This window comes from Pyxicephalus adspersus, chromosome 5 (assembly GCF_032062135.1).
Source record: "Pyxicephalus adspersus chromosome 5, UCB_Pads_2.0, whole genome shotgun sequence".
Classification (NCBI taxonomy): Eukaryota; Metazoa; Chordata; class Amphibia; order Anura; family Pyxicephalidae; genus Pyxicephalus; species Pyxicephalus adspersus.
Window position 1 is genome coordinate 70,435,090 of NC_092862.1, and position 24,755 is coordinate 70,459,844.

At 34.4% G+C, this 24,755-nt stretch overlaps 1 protein-coding gene across 1 annotated transcript in view; it reads left to right on the forward strand.

The window, feature by feature from the left end:
- Window positions 1-24,755, forward strand: part of LOC140331107 (cadherin-10-like) — a 245,955-nt gene that overhangs the window by 164,994 nt on the left and 56,206 nt on the right. Inside the window, exons 4-6 of the mRNA XM_072411846.1 lie at window positions 6,583-6,702; window positions 18,564-18,731; window positions 20,484-20,671. Coding sequence (XP_072267947.1) covers window positions 6,583-6,702; window positions 18,564-18,731; window positions 20,484-20,671 — 476 coding nt within the window. The remainder of the gene's footprint in view (window positions 1-6,582; window positions 6,703-18,563; window positions 18,732-20,483; window positions 20,672-24,755) is intronic.

A 24,755-nucleotide genomic window follows, 5' to 3' on the forward strand; every position in this document is an offset into this window, starting at 1 on the left:
AGCACTAAGATAGCTTGTATCTCCCTCGTTGTCTGTACAACTGTTGTGTATGTAATATGTAGTCCACTTCTATATACAAATATGATCTTGTATTGATGATAGGATAGTCAAACAGTGCAAAGTCTTCCACAGCACATCTAAAAACTCTTAATGCTGGTAAAGTCTAAACTGTGTGGTTGTTAATTCATATATGAAACTGATGTCTCATGCTCTTTGAATTACTCTAAATTCTGACATTGGCATCTTGAAATATACATGAGCCATCAGGGATGGAAAAATCCAAGGCAATTATTATGTTTAGGTAGTCAGCTGACATTTTTTCTTGGGCACAAAACATTGCTGAATGTAGACCTGACCAACTGAAGCAACCCCCTTTAAAAACAATGCCACCGTGACTTGTTTATTTTTTTAGCCAGTGTATAACTCATTATTAATAATCTCTATCTCTAACTGCAGCTATTAGGTCATAGGTATGTATAAAAAAAGTTATAGTTAACAATCTAGCTTTATTTTTTATGTTATGAAGGGCAAGATGGCAGAACTTACTGGGCAATAACTTGTTCTCTGAGGACAAACTAAAGCAGAGTTATTTCTTCACTGATTTTGCAGCATTAGTTGTTTATAGGAAAAATAAGTTATATTTGGCAGTGGTTTCTGTAAATATTGGCAAATCAAAGGGTTGCTTTATATTCTTGACACTCTGCATTTTTCAGTTATGCTGCCACTCTTTCATAAATACCTTGAAAAACATTGCATGATAAATGCAGCCAAAGTACAGCAGTGAGCTATAAGTTTATTTTTATGATTCATATAAATATTCCCTATAGATTTCACTTGGAATTGTCAGGGGTAAGTTACTGCATCATGAGAATGTTTAACAGTGCTCAGAAAGGTCAGAAAAATGTAAAGTAAATTGGGTCCAGTTCTCTCTGAATTCGCTAAAAATGATCAATTGCTAACACATATCAGCTAAAATGTATTACTGTTTGAAACAATCTGTTATTTCCCAGATAAATCAAAATGGTTTTGATCGGGTCACGTCATACTTTTTGGTGATTAACAGTGATCTTGATCTGAAACAAGGTCAGCTCTACAGATATCAGTTTTTTTACTTATCTTAAATATGCATGCACATTTGTCCAGTCTTCAGAAAACCACACAAAAGTTTTGTGTCTGCATTATTTTATCAGTAAACCCTAAACATTTGAGTAGTAGGGAGTTTGTTGCTCCCAGCTGGTTAATAACTTTGCCAACAACTACCTGCATTATGGCTTTCACCAGCCAATAAAAATACTGTCCACACCTTCTACATTGGCCGTTTGCATTACTGTCCTTACATAGTTATATAGTAGGATAGGTTAAAAAAAGACATAGGCCCATCAAGTTCAACCACTAGGGAAATAAACATATCTCAGATATAAAACCCTATAAGAAATAGTTGGTCCAGAGGAAGGCAAAAAAACCCTGGCACAATTTGCTTCAAAAGGGAAAAAAAAGTCCTTTCTGATTCCATGAGGCAATCGGATGTTCCCTGGATCAACAGTCACTGTTGTCTTTACTTTAAATCCTTAATACCCAGTTATATTCTGTGCTTTTAGAAAAGAATCCAGCTATATCCAATCTATAGTAGTTGCTGAAACTACTTCCTGAAGGGGAGCCGATTCCACATTCTCACAGCCCTTGCAGTGAAGAATCCCTTCCTTATCCGGAGCTTAAACTTCTTTTCCTCCAGACGCAAAGAGTGCCCTCTTGTTCTTTGTAATGATCTCAAAGTGAGTAATGGGGAAGAGAGTTCTCTATATAGACCGTTTATATATTTATACAGGGTGATCATATCCCCCCTTAAACGTCTCTTCTCAAGGGAGAATAGGTTCAGTTCATCTAATCTCTCCTCCTAATTGAGCTCCTCCATTCCTTCTCTGCACTTTCTCCAATTTCACAATGACCTTTTTGTGAACTGGTGCCCAAAACTAGACTGCATATTCCAGATGTGGTCTGACCAATGCTTTGTACAGGGGCGGGATTATGTCTCCATCTCTGCAGTCTATTCCTCTTTTAATACAAGAAAGTACCTTGCTAGCTTTAGATATTGCAGCTTGGCATTGCATGCTGTTATAAAGTCTATGATCAACCAGAACCTCCAGATCCTTTTCCATTTCTGACTCCCCCAAATGTATTCCCCCTCAACAGTATGAAGCATGCATGTTTCTACCGCCCAAGTGCATGATTTTGCATTTATCTATATTAAATGTAATTTGCCACTTGGTTGCCCAATTAAACAGTACATCCAGGTCTGCTTGTAGATTATAGACATCCTGTATGGACATCATTCCATTACATAGTTTGGTATCATCTGCAAACACAGAAATTGTACTTTTAATACCAAACTCTAAATCATTTATAAAGATGTTAAACAGTATAGGTCCCAACACTGAACCCTGGGGTACACCACTAATAACCTTAGACTATTCAGAGTATGAATCATTATTAATAACTCTCTGGATGCGATCTTTAAGCCAGTTCTCTATCCATTTACAGATTGTCATTTCTAAACCTATTGACCCTAATAGGTTTGCATATTAACCGTCTGTGGGGTACAGTGTCAAATGCTTTAGCAAAGTCCAAGTACACTATGTCAACTGCTACTCCACTGTCTACCTGTTTACTTACTTCCTCATGAAAAGAGAACAAATTTATTTGGCAACTTCTGTCTTTCTTGAAGTCATGCTGACTATTTCTTATAATATTATTTTCTAGCAGAAACTCTTCTATGTGGTTCTTTATCAAACTCCCTAGGACCTTCTTTCCAACTTTGGACGTTAAACTCACCCGTCTGTAGTTACCTGGTAATGACTTTTTGAAGATAGGAACCACATTGGCCTTACGCCAATCCATCGGTGCCGGTGACTAAAGAGTCTTTAAAAATGAGAAATAATGGCTTTGAAATAACTCAGCCCAAGCTCTTTGAGGACACGTGAATGTAATACATCAGGTCCTGGTGCTTTTTTAACCTTACTTTTTCCCAGCTGTTTCTGGGAATCAAATCATATCAATTCTGAGCCATTGTGACTCATTTAAGACAGTGATATTGCTGGTATGAAGTTGGACATGAGCTCTGCCATTTTCCTTTGTGTACACAGAGCTAAAAAAGTGTTTAGTAAATCTGCCTTGTCTTTGAACCCAGTTACCAACCCAGTGACATCAGTTAAGGGGCCTACATGCTCAGATCTGATCTATTTGCTAATAATATATTATTAGCTTACTTTCCTTTGCATGCAGTCTTTCATTCTGATGTGATCCTTCATTTTTTTATTTTTGGAATGCCCTTTTCTTGTTCCTTATGGCTTTTTTAACATCAGCTGTGAGCCACAAAGGTTTGATTTTTAGCCTCTTAAACGTATTAACCGTTGCAATAAAATTTTCAGTGTGCTTTTGTAGCACAGACTTGAAACGTTCCTATTTCTGTTTTGTGTTCTTTAAGAACAATATTGTCTCCCAGTCCAAGTCACAGAGAGACGCCCTTATTAATGAAACATTTGCTCTCCTAAAATTAAATGTTTTTATCTTTCCTGTTTTTGCTTCCTGTTTGCAATTTACATTAAATGAAATCATATTATGGTCACTGCTACCCAGATTATCTTATATATGCACAATTGTTATAAGCTTTGCATTGTTAGAAAGAACTAGGTCCTTTTTGCTATTCCTGTAGTGCCATTACTCCAGTCAATGTCAGGGTAGTTAAAAATCTCCCATGATTAAAACACTATAGCATATAGCAGACTCCAATAAATAATTGTGTGTTATTCAACCCCACATTCAACTCCACCCATAATGCCTCAACCTCATCGCTTGTTCCATCTGCAATTTCTTCTTTCACATTTTCACTTTTAGATCACTTCTGACATACAGACACCACCACCCTTTCGTTTGACTCTGTCTTTACGAAAGAGAGTATACCCAGGAATATTGACAGCCCAGTCATACGAAGAACAAAGCCAGGATTCAGCAATGCCAACTAAGTCATAATGCTCTTCACTCATTAAGGCTTCGAACTCCCCTATTTTGTTTGTTAAACTTCTAGCATTGGTGAACAGGCTCTTTAAACCATTGCTGCTTTTACCATCATTGTTTGCCAAATCATTTTGTTTTTCAATACCACTAGTTTTGCACAATCCAATGTTTGTTAGTAACATGGGAAGATCTTTACAATTGTCTGAAACCCTCCCCTCAACTATCGCTAATCCACACTCCACTGGTGTCTGACCCCTGAGTAACCTTTCTGCCACCTTATTTGACTGTCCCACCCCCCTCTGTACTAGTTTAAATATCCCTCCACCAATCCCCCTAAATCTTTCCCCTAGCACAGCAGGCCCCCTTTCATTTTGGTGCAAACCACTTTTGGCATACAGGTTGTACCCCAATGAAAAGTCAGCCCGGTGCTATATGAACCCAAACCCTTCCCTTCTACACCAGGACTTAAGCCATGTATTTAGCTGTCTAAGCTCCCTCTGCCTTTCCTGTGTTGCGCATGGCACAGGCAATATTCCTGGGAATATAGTCTTAGAGGTCCTTTTCTTCAATTTGAAACCTAGTTCCCTAAACTGATTTGTAAGGATCCTCCATCTTCCATCTATATTTTCATTGGTTCCAACATGGACAGACCAAGACAGCTGGGTCTTGTCCAGCCCCTCCCAGTAATCCACCGCATGCCAAACCCTGGCACCAGGGGGATAGCAAACCATTCTGTACTTGACAACAAAAAGCCATTTGGAACATTTTTTATTTTAGAATGGGCTTTTATTGAATGTTTGCCAAAATGACTTTGTCTCAATGTTCCCTAAACTTCTAGCAAACCAAAACTCATGGTATTTTCTTATCACTATGTAGGAGTATGTTTCTAATAGAAGAATAAACCCAACATGACAAATGCTTTCTTTAAACGAAAACTAAAATCAATATGCAATAAAATCAATATACACATGAATCATAAAATATATCAGTATCTATTAATCCATTTATTCTGGAGTAGCAGACTGGAGCTGATTTGTGAATACAGTAGAGACTGTTCACTTTGTGTTCACTTGGATTAGTAAATAGGGTGATAGTATGTCCTCTTTAAATACCCAAACATTTGCAGAAAAAATGATTTTGCCATATGTATGATGCCTAGGTTAGACATAATATACCTAAAGCAGAACCTGTCCCTTTCTGCAATAATGACATCCCTGACCACGGATTCTAAAAAGCGGAAATTTAGTTCCACTTTAAATAATGAAATTTAAATAAAATATTTCAGCATACACTTTGGTTTCTTGTGAAGTTACTGGTTTGCAATGCATTATAAGTGCACATTAATATTCACAATTGTCAATTGCTTTGGTGTGTATTTGTATACCAGTAAGCTTCTTTTAACACAGATAAAAGTGTTATTTTATCATAGCAAATAAGAAACAGTAAATTTATTATAGCTGCATTTGCTATCATAGCATGGAGCATGAATAACATTATAAAAGGAAACCTTTCAGTTCTTTAAAATAGTTACAGCAGCCTGACAATTATCTACCACTAGAGTACATGGATCTGTATGGGGACATGGAGTACAACATCAGAAATATCAACTGGACAGAAAAGAACAGAAAAGTTTAAAATTGTAGCTAGCCACATGCTGTACAAAGAAAGGGCACTCTCTTTGAAGAAATCACAGACTGGGCGCTGAGATCAAACATAGGTGAATATCACAGGAAAAAAGGTTGCAAAGAACAGGACGGGGTCTGAAAGTAACAGTTATTTTTACAGCAGGTCACTTGTAATTTTGGATAAGCATCTAGACCTGTGGACCTGGCTAGAAGCAGAATGATTATTTATTTATATGACTAAATCCTCAAATCCTCAAGGGCATGTTCTGTAACCCAACAAAACCTTAGAGCCAGGGTCATAGAAGACTGCTTTTTCTGGAGCACTGTGAGTGTTGTTCTAATGAGACCAACCAATATGTTATTCTTTTTCATTTCACATAGGTGAAGGATTATTTTATGAATATAGGTTGAAGACCTAGACATAATTTGACAGGGAGTTTATGTGTGGTTCTTTTTTGAGTAAGGCTTGAAAAACAAAGTATCTTGGAATAAAAGGTGGAAAGTTTGACCCTGGGAACTAAGAATATAGTAAGATGAAAACTATATCATACAATCCATTATCTTATAGCTAAAGGCCAACTCTGACCTTCTGACCAAATTGATGCAGTAATTCAGATACACTAACTGGTATATTTAATAAAGCTGTGCAAGGAGTAATAATGAAGCATGAAATTCAGTATCCCATGGCAAAAATATTTCAGTTCACTACGATCAGATTGGTGAAAGACGGTTTATTATTGGATGCTGTATATTACCCATTCTGTTTTACTAAATATTTGTGGAAGAGTCATTTTTCTATGATTGTATTTGTACTTTGAGCATGAGCATATCCCAGCTCCCCAAGTCAGCGTTTTAGTTTTTTTCTAGAAAATCTGTAATTATTACTACATTTTCTCCTAGGTAATTGAAATTGTTCTTTTTATCTCATTATTTCTTTTACATCTAGGCACTTTTGTTGTGCAAGTTACTGCTATAGATGCGGACGACCCTTCCTATGGAAACAGTGCCAAAGTTATTTACAGCATTCTACAGGGACAACCATATTTTTCTGTAGAACCTGAAACAGGTTAGTGAGTTTACTTTGTTTAAATATAAGCTTGTTGCAAATACATTTAGAAAAAAAGAACTGAAAATGATAGAACATTTGGGGATTTATTGTTTTGGCAGGTGATGCGTGAAACTACAAAGTCTTGCAAAAGTTTGGCCATTGTTGGAAAATTTGGGACCTTTTGTTGTCATGTGTTCCCTTGACCCTTTTTCCCCCCTTCCCAGCAATTTTAGTGGCAACAAGATGTTTAAGTGTTTTGTAAATACCTCAAAAAGTCAGTTTCTCAACTAAACATAAACATATTCATGTAAAAATTAAATGCATTTAAATTCTAATAGGACATGTCCCCACAGGTCCTCCTGATGTACACAAGCAATTTTGTTATCTGTTATTTATTTGAGGGCATAGCAATAAACTTGTAAAATCATCAATGTAAAAATAAACTTGGTGACAATTTGCCTAATTTTTGCAAAATTTCTATTCTGGCAAAAAATACTATTTTGAAGGTGAAAGCAATTTTGCAAAAATGTCATGATCATCCCTAATAGTAACATTTGGCTGCCTGCAACAACTGTTAACTTTTATTTACTGGTGTGAAATTGTTTCTAAAAAATATGAATATTTTTTGCAGTAACCTAATCAGATTTCACTTTGGGCAGACTGGATAAGAAATGACTACTGACTGACTGTTTGTACTTACCTATTTCAAAGTTATATATTCAGAATTATTGATGTTCTAGGTGCACATAAAATTGCATATATTTTATATATCTCTTTTTTCTTACATTGTCTGCCTCTTATTACTAGGATTAGACCCAATATGGGCTCTTGGTAGCAGCATGTTACATTTTTATATATACAGGATTTCTTTTCAACTATACATTAGAAGTCGGCAAAGAAATAAGGTCTTCTGAATCTACTTCTATACACTTAATAACAAAGTAATAACAAACAATTATATTTTAGGACTATTTTTCGCCACATATTTTTCATGGTACAAAGCCAAAACTGTAATTTATCTGTAGCTTAAAATTTTCTGGTTACATTTCATGCAGAGACATTCTGCTCATTTTAGTTTTTAAAAGTTAGAATGTATTTTATGGACTGTACATACACTTCTAGACAATCAACAAACAAGCTGCATTTGTAGTTTAAATTTATTATTCATAGTTTTATTTATAGTTTTTTACTTTAGTATAGGTTTTATTTGGGTATGATTGGTAATATAGTTTAAAACTGAATTCTAATTCTTATTACAGCTTGGTAATCACTGAAGCATTTTATATATATATAAATATATATATATATATATATATATATATATATATACATTTACTGCTACATTGGAAAAAAAAACAGTAATATCAAGCATGTCCTGTTTCGTGGGACTAGAATGTAAAAGCATTACAATTAATTCATGCACCAATCCCTGTGATGCTACTCCTTTCATTTTCCAATAACAGACTATAGAGGGTCCACAATGACTTGGGCTCAAGGAAAATGGCTTGAAAATTAGGCCCAGAGCAAAAGGAGGGAAGCAATGAGCAAAGGCGCTACATGACAGGGTGAAGAGGGGGGTTGCAAAACTAAAGAGTTAACTAAGAAGAGGGTGAAGGAAGAAAGGGTTACTAGATAGGTTGGGGTCGGTCCAGTAGATGGATCCGGTAAAATTTCGAAGTTATGGAAGGGTGTAAGTGGTAAGTTGAAGGCCGGATGTGGAAGGTGAAGATTTTCCCACCCTTTCTTTTCTTTGGGTATGTTCTCGATTGGATACTTTTGTTGTCTCTGGGTGAGCAACAAGAGAGCATATGGGGGAGTGTTGTTGGCTTTTTTCCTGTACATGTCATGGCTGCATTGTATGGTGGGAAAGTCCACACAGGTTTGCAGTTGCAATAAGAAGGCAGCAAAAAAGGGGTTGGAAACCCAATAAAGGTATAGTGCTCTGAAATAGATAGAGGTGGTTAGGAATTTGGCCCTGAGATGGTGCATAGTAGCAGGGGCCAGATAAATAAAAGGACGATCTCCTCAAGCATTATTAGTTATTATTATTATTATTATTATTATTAAAGCACCTTCATAGACCTTGGCCCAGGAAAATTTACTGCTGTAAAACCTAAATGTTATACTTGGTTGAATATGGTGATCCTAATATGTTTAAAATTAAAGGCTGCTGTGTCCATTTTGTACTAAGAGTGATGTAGTGGGTGCCGTCATTGGGTAAGGTTATGGGAGCAGTTGGGTACAGTTTGAAGGTTCAGAAGTGTGACCCCATATGTTCTAATCTAGTCTTGATGTTGGCTATCCTTCAACCCATTTCTTCTGAACCCTGGTCATTTTGGAGTTGCCATAGCCGCTGGCTGTTTTCAGGTTGGTGTTGATCACATAGGGAAAATCTAATGGCATGAAAAATACTAGGAGGAAAATTTCTGGATTATGAATTATTGCAGCGAAAGCTTTTTTTTCTGTTTTCATAATGGGCTATTCATTTTAACTTGTTATTTTTGTCTGGTGTTTTGCTTTACCAAAAGAAGATAAATGTCTGTGATCCTGGATCCAAAAATTTGGAATCAGTGAATCAGATAAGCGTATTATATCTAATCAGATTAATCAAAAAATATATATAAATGTTTTGTGCATTCACATTGCTAGTTATGAATGAATGTATGTATTTGAATCAAGGTATAACCTAGAGAGGAGTTGTACATCTCATTAAGGGAAATGAAGGATATGCGCAATGTACCTACCCCCTTCCTTTAATAGATTGATAAAAGGTTCACCTGTCCAAAAAGCAAAAAAAATGAATAAGTAAAAAAACAAAAATAAAACAAAGAAAAACTGACATCCATGTCAGAATGAAGGACCTATTCTCCAATCTTCATTGCAATGAAAAATAATTATTTGTTGCAAAACTTCTTTTCTTCCTTTACCTCTTAAGTATAAAAAGATAAGCAGTCTCATTTATTCAAACGTGTACCAGTTTTAAAAAACACCATATGTCAGAACATTTTTTTTCAACTCACCAGCACAGCTTGAACACAGAAAGAAGTAGTAGTGACGTGCAAGATTCATTGAGACCTGATACCCTACTGAGATTCACTGAGATGTATGCTGGAGTTTAGAGCTATGCTATGAAGGAGCATTGCAGGTGTTCTCACTAAAATCTGATCTGCAACGTAACCTATGCTGGCAGACACAGCATAGTTAAGGCGTAAGAAAAGTCTGATTATTCATGTCCAAAGGGTATAAATTAGAGCTGAATTACAATTATCAAATATAATAAAATGTGATATATAGATATCTTTATATGTGTAAAATATAGAGATATCGGGTCTGATTTATTATCCTCCCCCGCAGTAACCCCGAGTGTGACTCGGGGTAGAAAAATGATGCTGGAAGCGATAACCCAGAGTCACTCTTGGGGTAGGTAAACCTATGGGAAATAATAGTAAATAAAGACATAGACATATAAATCCAGACAGAAATAAACTACCCAGGAGGTTAAAGCTCTCCAAGGCTGGAGAGAATACACTTTCATCAGAGAAGCTGGGTGATCCAGCAAACTTGCAATTCATTTCCTAAAAGCCATTAGCTATTTGTTAGCAAATTTTTTAAATTCTAAACCAGACCCATTCCAGGTTTGCAGGAATTACATTTGCAGAGTGGGCATCCACCCTGTTATACTATGTACTGTTTTCACCATTTTGCAATTGTTATTGTTGATATATATGATATATAATTGTTACATGTTTGATATATATATATATATATATATATATTACACAGAAATACAAGATGTATAAAACAATTTGTATGTTTGGTAAAATGAATCTGATAGACTATATTATATGTTATAATATATAGGTTCTTGAGATTCCTGTGCTGTTACTGGTCATTTATTTGTTAAAAACACTAAAACAAGCAGAAGGGGATTAAAAAATGTTCATGAAGTCATTAAATATTAGCTATTGAGTATATATACTTCTGAGCTGCAAATATACAAGTTTACTGTAAACTTTTAAAGTATTCTTGTACCTATATAAATTATGTGGATATAAATGAAAATTTTAAAATGAAACTGTGATATAAATATACTTACAAAGATTAATGTCTTTCTGGGCTCCAGAATTTCACTCTTGCCTATTGGTGTGTAGAAATTTTCAATTTCTTTCAGTGTCAATGCAGCTCCTGAAAGAGACCTTTAAACTGAGAAAGACTTAAGACCATACAAGTGTATGGAAAGTGAAAATCCTACAGCTGAATTGCTTTGAAATTACATTCCAAAGAAATGTGGCAAAACTGAACTCAATGCAATTTGATTTTATCGCAATAATGTTAAAGCAAATAACTGCAGGATTTTCACAGTCTAGCAATATTGTTATAGCACATAAAGTCTTTGGTATATTCTTCATTTTGACATGTTTTTTTCTAGCAATGTTTAGCTTCATTTTGGTTGTACAGAATATATACTAGCAAGGTAACCATTTGAGAAAGGTCTGCCAAGTCTTGTTTATAGTAGGTCATTGTATCTCTGGCCACTTTGGAAATAATGATAATGTAAGTGGAAATGAGTAGAAATGAACTTTTTTTTTTTTAAAAATGTCTCCCCCTGTAATTTTTTGTTGTTGTTTTTTTGAGAAGAGAGGAATAAAAAATGTAAGCATTTATAGCCTTTTAGTGGGAGCACCTATTTAGGATTAGCAAGAGATAGCTTTTCATATGCTCCAATGAACATGACAGTAAGCATCATTGCACTCCTTCATTTATATGCACAGGAGAAGATATATATGCAATGATGAAATAAACAGAGCTTTGTACCACAGCATGGGAAATTATCCCTGAAAGTGTGGTATATAGATGCCTGTAATGATGTATGTATCTCTTCTCATGCAAATATACTGTAACGGTACTTTACAGTAGCCCAGTTAATATGTTGCAAATACACAATGGTTTCTGAATGCAATGATTATCATTGTAAGAAATACCATGTAAAAGAAAGATGCCATAGAAAAGAACCATGCAATTGATCACCATTAAATGTTTTCATGTTGAAAATGTGCTTGTATCTGTTGGTAAAAATGCTTAATGATGCCTAAAAGTCAGAAAACCCAAAGATGTTGGTCAGTGCTGGTGATAAAATTACCAGATGATGGCTCATACTTTTCAATGTCTCCTTTGATGTAGAAAATTACTTGAGGCCTAGACATGCCTACTTGCATCAATATTAAGGCACAATAATTTTCCCGAAAACTGATTTTCCTAAATAGATATAACATTTTAAACTGTTAGGGTTAGGCCCTCATGTATAGAAGAGAGGTGGTTTGGAACATGTTGAAAATGTGGTGGTAGCCATGCAATTGAGATGGGGGAGAAACATTTGAATTTATCAATTCAGTTATACTTCTGCCCCCTAAACACCTTTAGTCATAAATTCATTTGGTATTTTTATTAGTATTTACTATGACTAGAGGTTTCTATACTTTGCAGAAGTATGTGTAAAAATAGGAAACTATTTGACTACTGTTTGTTGCTTTTAATCCGTTTCATGCAGGTAGGTCACATCCACATGTCCTGCTTTCTTGTGGTCCTTTGCAAGGCTTGCTTTGTGAAATCCCAAAATTCTAATGCTAGTTCTGACCCAGTGCCTACAAGTAATTTCACAGCACACTGTCCACTTTAGTCTTGCTTTTACAGAAGTAAGCATAGCTGACCCTTTTATGACAATACTTCCCACTTCAGTCTGTCCTCTGCTGGTAAAAATGTAATATTTTTGCAGTTCATGTGTCATTGGTGTGACCTAGCCCACCCAGCCAAAAGATCCACACGAAATGCATCTAATATCATTATACAATTTAAAATGTATCTTTTTATTTTATGTTATGTCACTGAAGTAGTTACTATTTTTAGTTTTGCACATGGCATAATATTCCATGTCACTGTTTATTTAACAAAGCCTAAGTTGAAAAGCCCCCTCTTACTGCTTCTATGGGAATTAGGAGAGTAAGTAGAAGCTAGATACTGCTAATCCAAAGTTCTTGATAAATTGATCATCAACAGGCATAACCTCTTAAAAATGCAGAAGTTTTGGCACTTTGTAGGTCCTGAGCTTTCAGATGTGTGTTTGCACAATCTGGAGGAAAGACATGAGCTATGACCTCATAAAAGACATTGTTGCTGCCCATCAATTTGGAAAGGGCTGTAAGGCTTTTTCCAAACTGAAGACCATCATTCTACAATGAGAAAAAGTTATCACAAGTGAAAAACATTAAATATAGTTGACAATATTTCCAGAAGTGAACATCTCAGGAAATGCACCCCACGGTAAGACCATGCAATGAAAAAAAAAAAAAGCAAAGAACCCAAGAGCTACATTATAGAGCTCAGTTGGCATGTTAAGGTTCACGGCAGTACAATTAGAAAACGACTCATAGCTGAATATGGCTGGATTGGGAGGGTTGCTGGGGAAAGCTTCTTCTGTCTTAAAACAACATGGCAGCATGGTTTAGGTTTGCAAAATTGCATCTGAACAAACCACAAGACTTTATGGAACAATGTCCTTTGGACAGTTAAGTGGAGATACTTGGCCATGATCAAAGTACTATATTTGGTGACAACCAAACACAGCATATTAATCTAATATTTGATTCAAATATCAATGTATCAATAATAATAATAATAAAAACATTTTAAAGGTTTGCAAACCTATGTTCCACATACCTTTTCAAATTTCAATTTGGGGAGAAAACATTTGAAATGATTATTAAACATTACAAGGATGAAGTTTTTTATTTAACTAAAAAATGTTTTTTCAGTTTTAAAAAAATGTTTTTCAGTGCTGGTGTTTCACTACTTTGGGAAAGCAAATGGCCCAGCGTTAAACAATTTTTAGTCATGACCTTTAAAACTTATACTTTTCTATTTGATAAGTCCAATAAAAATTGTTTTGAAATGGAAATCAAAGAAAAACAGCTGGTTTTAAAGCTTAATCAAAGCTAATTGAAAAATTATCAAACATAATTAGTATTTTGCACAGTGTGAATAGTTTAAATGGCAGAAAAACTATTAAAATGACACTTTCAGCCAAATGAAAATGTGTTTTTTTGAAAATATCCTATTGAAAGTGCCCCATAGACTAGAGTTTTATCATATTTAATGTCATCATTTATATTTAACGTAAAACTTTAATGCTCATCTCTGGGCACATTTTATTTCTCCACCCCCACTAAAATATCCTGCACATTTTTTTCTTGCCTGGTGAAGCAAGATATACTTACCTAAATCTGCCATCCAGGTACCTGCCTGTAAAATTTCTGAGTGAAGAGACCACTAATCCAAAACTGCAGATGTGATTGCTCCTGCTAGTCCCTTTGATTTGATGTCACTACAACTTTTTTCTTTTCTGGATCCTCAAAGGACCCCACAACTGGGCTTTGGGAAGTATCCACATCAGTCAGTTAGTGATGAGGATACTGCAAGAAGAAACATACCTCCAGAAAAGACTGGAGCACCATGTGAACATGTTATGGATGGCTAAAAAATGCATTTGCTTATGGGTGGAAGGTACGAGTTAGAGATGAGTATTACTATTTGCCCAGTAATTATCTTTAGAAGTTATTTTTATTCCTTAAATTTACCCACTCACCAGTTACCTTTAGGATGGGGATAGGGTTAATTTTTTTTTTACATTTTAAAAAATTACAGATACCCCTCCACCCATGGAGAGCAAATATTGGCAGGGAAATAGGATTTTTTTTTACAAATACTGTTTCAGGCTTGATGACTGTTTATTGACTAAATACTAGTTAAGAATTATTAAATTTATGGATGCAGTTCAGTATTTGTTATTTAAAACAAAAACAGGTTCATCCTATTTACTAACATTTACTGTATAAGGTGAACAACCAGCTTATAACTCAATAGGTTATATGAGTCAGGAAAACAAATCTGGGTCCGAAATTTAAAGATAATTCAAAGAAAACGCACAACAGATTCTGCTGTGTGATTATTTTTTTAACAAAAATGAAGCTGAAAAGTAGAAGCTATGTGTAAAAATCTAAGTACATCCATGGATTCAATAACTTGTAGAACTACCTTCAGCAGCAATAACTCGTAATAGTAATCATTTTCTGTATGATTCTATGACTCTCTTACAGTGTTGAGAAGGACATTTTGCCCACACTTCTTCTACAACATTGCTTATATTTATTGTGGTTTATTATTGCTTTAGTTTGTGGGCATTTGTTTATGTACAGCTGTCCTAAGGTCCTACCACATTTTGATTGGGTTCTGTTTTTGACTTTAACTAAGTCATTGCAATGCCTTGATTCTTTCTTTTTCAGCCATTCAGCCAGATTTGCTGATGTTCTTGGAATTATTTTCCATTTAAATGAGTCAATTTCAGCCAAGCTTTAGCTGTTGCACAGATAACCTCCTATTTGACTCTAGAATACTTTGATACAGGAGTTAATTGTCAACTAAATGACTGCAAGTTGCCTAGGTCCTGCAGCTGCAAAGCAAGCCTAAGTCAACACCCCTCCACGCCCATGCTTGACAGTTGGTATAAGGTGTTTGTGCTGATTTTCTGTATTTAGTTTTCACCAAATGTGTTGCAGTGCATTATGGGCAGACATCGTTCACCTGGCATCCCATCTCAACAAGACTTTCTTGTTTAGCCTTTTTCTAATCTTAGTGTCATAAACTTTATTATTTAGCATAGAAACTAAAGACTATAGAGTCTGGGATTTAGCTCTTTGGTTTTTTGCAATCCCTGGGTATCTCACAGTCTGTACTCAGGGTCAATTTGCTGGGAAGCCCACTCCAGGGAAGACTAGCAACTGTAAAAAGTGATGTTCCTTGTGCAATAAGTGCCCTTACCTGCCTGTCTGCTCCCTGGAGCTGTCCTAATCACTGAGCTGAGTTGGTTGCCGGAATACCCTGCTATCCCAGCCTCCCCTTTAGTTGCTGGGACTGAATAAATCACGGTTGCCGCAACAAGGAAGAGAAGAGTGAAGAATATGTCAGTGCCCTATGATGGAATAGGGACTGGTGGGTACAACAGGGTTTGGTTCCACTTTAATCTTTCATCTGTTCATTAGGAAATAATGACACAAAGTAATATATCATGTGTTGTTGTTCACTTAAGGATGTATTTTTTTACCTCCTTGTATAAGTTGTATCTTTATCATTTTTAGTTTATTTCATGAATTGTTCATTCAGTCTTACCTGAATAATGCAATGTTTACCTTGTAATAAAAAGTTAATTTTTAAAGGATGTATTTTTAGGACCTTATAGGGTCTAGCTGTCCAGGAACATAAAACCATAGAAAAGAAAGAGGGCTTACCTTGCTTTTCATATGACTGAATATTTAAACACACCCTAAAAATAAAACTCTCACATACAAGCTTCCACCAGCAGACTTTCTAAAAGCAACATTTTTTGTTGCTGAGAGTCTACAGTTTGTTGTCTTCCTTGTTCAAACCTATGACCTAACCTCCTGTACAAATAGGTACATCATTTTATTTATTTTTGTAGTCTTTTGTCAGGTATTTAAGGGAAAAACTGTCTTTATATTGCTAATAGCTGTCTAAAACATCCACGTTCGCCTTACTATCTGACTTTCTATATTATTTTGAGCACTACGTTTTTTAAAAATCGTTTTTCATCATTAGGCTTCCTGGCCAGAACAGCAGGAAATCCCTCATGCAAAAAAAAAGTCTTTTCCAGGATATTGTAATCCTTTGCTGATGGCTGCCATGATGTCCCCAATGTCTTAAATGATTTCATTTTTCAAGTAAAAATATATCTTTTTTTTCATTATACCAGTGAAGGTTTCTGGTTTTTTATGTGGTGCTGCAATACCCCAGGAACACAGGAAAAAAATTGATAATTTCATTCTTCGTGGCTTTCTGATTCCATAAAGGTCCCAAAATACTTAAAAAAAATCTTTTCACTCTCTTCTTTTCTGACACTCTTCAGAGATGAAGGTTAGAATAATATGCTAATCAAAAAAAACATTTACAATGCATTTTAGATCCTTTATTATGCATTGCAAATTGTAATGTTCAACATAACATGTATTAACATGCGGGCAATAAACGTGCTGAAATTGACATGATCGGATTCCATAGGCTAGAATGTCGGGATCAAAGGGGGTTCTTGAGTATGTGAATTCCGGGGATAATTCCTGCCATCGTCCAGATCAGCTTTTCTCAAACCCTGGGGAAAATCAGGGAAAAGAATGCCCCCTAAAGTGGTAGCTAGAATAACACTTTTATAGACACCTAAAAACATCATCGAATTATGTGGCTGGCTCTCCCAAGTGGTACTAACTGTACAGGCATCAATATATGGACCTATGGAGAAACAATTGAGTTTCATGGAAACCTGCTTGGCAATGGCTGGTCTAGATTATGGGTTGAACTAAGCAAATCAGGTTTTAATGCAGTATGTTAACTTATAGCAATGGCTGCTCTGTATTAACCAGATCATTTATCAAAGATCATATAATACATCTAAATACTTGTCTAATCATAATAGCAGATAAAATGTAATACAATGACAGATTGGAAGCCACACTAACAAACAGCACATTGTATCAAAATAACATATAAATGTTTCTACATACTTTTAGGTGGCAGACTCTTACTGAGCTAAATGTTCTAATAGAAGCATATATGAAATGTTGTGACATTGTCTAATCCTCTGATATAGTGACAAGTGTCATATTGTGTCAGGTGATATCTCTTCATATAGTCAACTTCACAAAGTGACAGACACCTAAACTATTGTCACAAACTAACAGGGGACGAGATTTCAAATATGCCCAAAGCTGATATGTTACTGTGTCACGGCATATTTTCAGTTGAATTTAGGTGAGATGTGACATATGATGATACATTCATTGTACACTTATTGACAGATGGAATAGCACTATATCAATGTTCTGAAATGTAAGTATTTTTATACTGGCACATAATGTATCCAGCCTGATTTACCCAACAATGGAAAATGTTATGTGATCTGTTCTTCTTCCAGTTTAGTGTTTTCATATAACAATGTTTTTTTTTACATTTAATTGTGATTTTGACTTTCTTTCCCCCTATATTTAAACTTCATATCCTAATCTAGGTTATGTAGTCACTGAATAAAATGTAATGTGTACACTTGTAAAAGCTTTTATTCAATACATAAAAGTTGTAGGGACCAATGAATCTGAAGTTAACATTAAAACTTTTAACAGAAATAATTTACGAAGCCCGTTGTATGTCATAATAATAGAATACTGATGTGATGAAATATTTACTTGGAAACTTATTTTAACTTTGTTTAAAAAAGTCCCTGTTGTTATAATTTGTATTTTGCATGATGCATGAATTTATATAAGTTCAAGTTCAGTTTTTGAGTGTCGGAATTTTTTGTTATGTGATTATCTCAATTTTCCCCCCAAATTTGTTGTAAAAAATCCTTTGAAAAAAAAATAAAAATATTTGAAATACAAAATTATTTTGACAAGTAATTCCTAAAGGGGACCTGAACTCAGAATGTTTTACTTTACATAAAAGATTAGGCAACTCTTTTATTTAAAGTAAAAATGTTGTTTATTTTTGTAAGTGCAACACCCTTTTTTTCTTAAAAAAGCACTGGTACTAATTTAGTTCCTTATAGTATCAAGAAAATTCCCTATCAACAATGGGACCTTACTGATGCTGATGGTTTTTTATCTACCATATAAATTAGTATACAGGCATTAATAGCCAATCATATGCACTGTACATTGCACATATACACTGCAAACATTGTATCAATCAGTCTATGGTTTTGTATTGTTATCATAGTTGTATTGATGTATATGACCTAATATTTTGTATCTTGTTTTTTCAAGGTATAATTAGAACTGCATTGCCAAACATGAATCGAGAAATAAGAGAACATTATCAAGTTGTTATTCAGGCCAAAGATATGGGTGGCCAAATGGGAGGATTATCTGGAACAACCACTGTGAACATAACTCTTACTGATGTCAATGATAATCCACCTAGATTTACTCAAAGTAAGCTATGCTCAGACATTTGAATGAATATATATGAAATGTGGAGCAGCTTTGCTTATATGTCTTGTAACTAATTGGAATATTATTTACTTTTCATAGTAGGTGTTAAACAACTAAAATGGTCTAATTAGAAAAAAAATGTTGGACTGGAGAAAACAAGTATCATTATTAAAGCTTTAGTATCACGCAAGGGATTCTTTACTTTCTATAGAAGTCTATTGGACTGTACATTATGTGTACCATATATTCCATGAAACATTGGTTATTACCAAACAAACAGCTATTTAGAGTATTTATTTGTGGAGGGGGAAGGGTTAGGTTAGCTTAGGGAAGTTTGGGGAGAAAAGGCAGATTTTTTTTTTCTTTTGATTACTGTAATTACATTTAAAACTAAATATTTAGAGCTTAAATTGTTTTTGTTTCTGTTAATAAATTGGGACAGGGAAAGCCATTTCATAGTTATGCTGTTGTCTCAATCCCCAATTGAGAGATTTACCCTCTCCATTTATCCTAGTTACCATCAAAAACATTTTACAATTGAACAACGGAAGTTGAACATTCTTTACTTAGAATTATTTTATACTTTTTTTTCTGTTGAGTCTACAGGAAAGAAATTTTAGATCCTAATAGGAATAAAAAAAAGTGGGAGACATTGTATTCATACCCTACTATTTTAAAATCAACAATATGTTTTGGCTTTAGATAAACTTTAAGATAAATCGTTTGAAATGTAAGCCCTGTTTTTTGTGACTGATGAACGTACAAGCACTGTACACTTTTTTGTTCAGGGGACCACTGTAAACATCTCAGCTTTTCCTTTCAAGATGAGCATGACTGTTTGGCTCAGGCCTTAAACATCCAACATGTAGCTTTAGTTCCAAAGCCAGAACAGTGAAGGAGGTATGAGAAGATTAGTCCAAATAGGTTCATTTAGAGTAGCATGGCTTTACTTTCTAAGGTCATGATATCATTTTTTGATCACTTATTTGATCAGGTCTGTTGTTCTCCTTATTTATTTGGTCCCTAGGAGGAGGGCACAGAACTTTCCCTGTCTGTATGTGTACATAACTTTGTTTTCTTTGCATACAATGCTGTTCTGGGGAGGGAAAGATGAAATGCATTGGTCAGGGGACCACTGTAAACATCTTATCTTTTTATACATTACCTCGTTTTCTTTGTGTGCATGTTACCCCTTTTTTATTTCCATTGCGTAAATTGACATATAGGCTACAGGACTACGTTACACCAGAAAATGTCAAGACCTTACTGTGGCTGGAGAGAGGAAGCAGAACACATATTAGGCATATAAAAAAAGGTCAAAATTATTTTTTAAGTGGCTCTCCTGAAAAGGTTACCGCATGACCCTGAAATATGATAAAATAATAAAATAGTTTTTTTCTAAGCAGTTTAAATATAGGAAAGTTTTGCAGAAGCTTTTAATATGTCCATTATTGCATAAAAGTATGAAATGTTTTTTTTTATTTATGTGTAAAATTTGTGATGTTATTCAAAAAAAAACTATAAAAAATATTCTTTTATTTATGCATATGATGTAGTAGGCGACATTTAAAGTAAAAAAAAAAAGTATTGAAATATATCCAAGAAACCTTTATTTTGACATTTTGTAAGTAATAATAATTAGAACCTCCATTAGTGACATAAATGTCTAAAGTGATGTCAACAGAATTAAAATTATGCTTTACTGATAACATTTTATGATATCAATATTGACCTTTAATATTCTCAATGCAGATACTTACCATCTTAGTGTCTCAGAATCATCTCCAGTTGGGAATACTGTTGGTCATATTAAAGCAGTGGATGCTGATATTGGCAGAAATGCTGAAGTACGTTATAGAATAACAGATGGGGATGAAATGGGCATGTTTGAAATAACAACCGATAGAGCAACACAAGATGGTGTCATAACTGTAAGAAAGGTATGTATTGTAAGAAAATCATTAAAAACATTAGAAGGTATGAAACTATAATTTAAACACTCTGTTCATTTGATTTAACAGTAGATACAAATTATATTAATGTATGCTCATCCAAAACTATTAACCTATGTTTCACTTTAGGATGACACCAATGATATGAATACTTTAATAACTTATATGACTAGTGCAGGTCATAGTCAAAGCTCTGTTCAGCTTTAAAGAAAAAAAATAGGTACATGTATTTTTTTAGTTTACAAGATTTTTCGCTGAATGGACTACTGCTTTAGGCTGGGTCTACATGGACGTTTTTTAAAAACGCATGTAAAAGTTCCTATTGCGTCTATATGCGTTTTTATGCACTTTTGTTTCAATCGGTTTTATTGGGTTTTCAAAGAAAAATAACAGATAAACATAACAAAAAGAATCAGACATACAACACATACAGCATATCAAACATAACAGTGTAGGCTTCATAATAACAGAAGTATATAACCAAAAAAGCTGCAAATACCCAAAAAACATACCAAAAACTTTATGCACTTTTAGTAGCGTTTTAAAGCTTACCTTTAAAATGCTGGAAAACGGCAGTGCCACAGTTTCCCACGTTTTGTACGTTTTCCTGTGTTTTTATCACGTTTTACTGTGTTTTTAACTAATTTGCATATTTAGTGCTCAAAAACGCGGGAAACCATGGGAAAACATCCCATTAAAATCAATGAAAGTGTTTTGGGGTGTTTTCCACCGTTAACTCAGCATTTTAATTTGGTTGCAAGCAACGTTTAAGATAAATGTCATAAACGTGCCTCAAGGAAACTTCCTGGTGTAGATTACCTCATTGTAATGCATGGGGATTTCAAACAAGAGCTTTAAAAGCCTCAAGGTAAACACTGGGGAAACAGTCAGTGTAGACTAAGCCTTCTGTTGTTCCAGTATTTAAACAACTTTTTGTTTCCAAAAATATATCTATTAAAGTGTTTAGTAATGTTTCTAAAGAAAAAAGTTGTGGTTGCAAACAAAAGAAACTCCATACAGGACATTACAAGGCAGGAGGGAAGGAAGTTGAACTATATAGGCACACAGGTAATTTGAATTTCAATTATTCATTTCAAAAAATACTATGATGTGTTCGGTAGAGATTTAACCTAAAGGCTAAAAAATATGAAATACTTTTATACAGTATTTTACATTTACTTGATTTTTCTGGTACCATTCACTCACAAATCCAGTAACCTTACAAAAAAAAATACATTTTAAATCTTGAGAACTCCATCACTAAGATGGATTAGAGGAATACATCTTATGGTCTTATGGGCTTTAACCCCACTGAAGTTGAAGTTTTATTTATTAATTTATATTTTAAACAATGAAATAGAAGGAACAGAAAAGAGGATGAAACTCCAAAACTTTGGAGTGGATGGGAAAAGGGATATTTCCTATGAAATACCCAAGACATTTAGGAAACCTTTGGATGATAAAAATCACGCTGGGTGCCATTAAAATCTAAAAGACTTTTGTTTAAACTGGACCTTTATTGTTTATGAGTACATGTGTTTATAATACAGAAGGATTTGCTGTTCATTATTTGTTATGAATGTGAATTATATAGCCAAGTACTGTACAAAAATGATCATATATATGCTTTTTATGGTACTTGTCTACATGGGTGAACTTTAGTTAAGGGGCTATTGATGCCTTCTGGTTTAGAAAGTGTTATAGGTCATAAATATTTCCTTTGTATTGGAAATGGAATTGAATACCAACTTCTGGCAAACTTTTTTGTGTATGTCTATACATATACATATATATTAGGGAGATATCAAGCAGCTTCACCACCGAGAGAACAGTCTGTCACAGATTCATCAATGTATTAAAAATGCACTCACGCAATGTTACTATATGTCAAGTATAATATTCAGCAAAGCATTTTTATTCTCAGCTGTTGATTTGCATTATATTGAAGAATACACAGCTTATCTCTGTGTCTGTGCTGGCATACCAGTGTTGATCTGAGTTAAGATATTGTGACATACAGCTGCTGCGCTTTGAATTCACATTGTGACATACCTCTGTATCACTTGTGCTGGCATATCACATTTTAAGTATATACAATCCCGTGTCATGCTATGACTGATCTGTACAATAACATGGCAAACCATTAGTTATCTAAGTCCTATTCTCACAGAGAATAAATGATGAATCCACATCAATCTATAGATCTTGGTTTCGATATAATGCTATCTGGGAGCTGATCTACTTCAATTTAAAAAGACATAGAACTACTCACTTGTGTTTATAGGATCTTGAGATTTGGTATATATATCATGGGCAGCTACAATTATCACGGACAGTTTGTATTGCTAAGTATAGAAGGAAAATATAAATAGTCTAAATATAAATGTTTGGTTTCTTAAGGGTCAGTTTTGTAAGCTGCATTACCCGTTTTACCTGTGTTCAATATTTTATCCTACAATGATTTCTTTTCAACAGACACATTGATTTGCTTGGTAGAAAAATCTTTTGCTTTATACCTATATAGCTGGCTGTTAGTCTAACTCTTTCAGTCCAAGAAAATACAGCCTGTTTTGTAGTTTCATGCTTTTATTCAAAAATAAATGGCACACAAACTATTCACAGTTACAGGTAGTCAAAACAACACATACAGAGATCAAAACTATGCATACATATACAGTCACAAGCACACACCCTCTAACGTTCCATAGTGAGTAAACACTGGCAATGTATACCCCATTTATACTCCCAGTTGGTCCCTAAACAGTCCCACAAACTTAACATATCAGTCCATCAGGGAAGCACTCCTGCCTGCAAACTCTAGGAGGCTAGCCTTGCACTTTAATAGCCAGTGGTCAGCCATATCAAAAGAATGATCTTTTGGCCAAAACTTGTTTTTTGAAGTGTTTGCCTCTAAATATAGGAATAGCTGATCTGTAGGTTTTGGAATTGGATATCTTTAGGTCACATGCATATGCTATCTATTCCAACTGTTTAAAAAAACAAACAGTGGCCAACTGTGGTATTTAAACTAAAAACCGGTTTAAATAACAAGCATGCCAAATGTGGCCCCCTGAATAAACTTATGTTTCTGTATGTCTAAAAATTCCATGTGCAACATGCATATAAATATATCATTTACAATCATTATTTTACATATATTAGCTATTTAGGCATCATAAGCCTTAAATTATCCCAAATCTATTTTCTTTGTAATGGATCATTATTTTATCTCTAACTCAAACAGCTCTGTTGTTGGGTCTCCCCAATAAATTGTTATAAGAAGCAGAAACTTGTGCAGTAATTTTTTATATACTGGCAAAAAGGATAATAAAACAGCTTTAGTGGCCCCTATTGATAACTGGTACCCCTGAGATAGATTATTTTGTTATGGAAACCCCATCATTACTAAACAGTAAGCAAAATCTGGAAAGATAATATTATAAATTGCAATAATAAGGAAGCAGTCTTATGTTCACTCTAGATACAGTGCAATTGTTTTGAATTTCAGAAACCTGTCAAATTATTAAACTCCTTGATTTGAGCAAATTGACACCATCTACTTGACAAAACTATGCATTAAAAATTAAGCACATGATTTTCAAACCCCTTTTAATTATCTTTTTAACTAAACACAACTAAATAATTTTTTAGACAGGGCAAAACTCGTCCTAACATAAAAAAAAAACATATTTCCACATAAATAAATGTATTTTAATTCATATTTAACCTTAAAAGCTGCATTAGTTATGTGGATACTGTAGAAACATAAATCTGTGCACAGGGTTCATTTATCTTTCTTGTATTTATTAGAAAACCTACACCATTGCAACAGCATTGAAATTCTGACTGTGCCCTGTAAAGCATTTTAAATACAAACTTGCTTTTTAAATTCGTAACCTTTATCTTACACATTGGAGGTATGTCTAGCCACAATACATTCTATTACACAGACTTACTTCATGATGTATAGTTCTTTATGTTTGGTTTGTCTCTTGTGATTCATCTTCACCTTTTTAATGAATTTTCTGTCTGTATTTTTTCTGGCTTGGGAATTCATTGCTCATAAATTTTC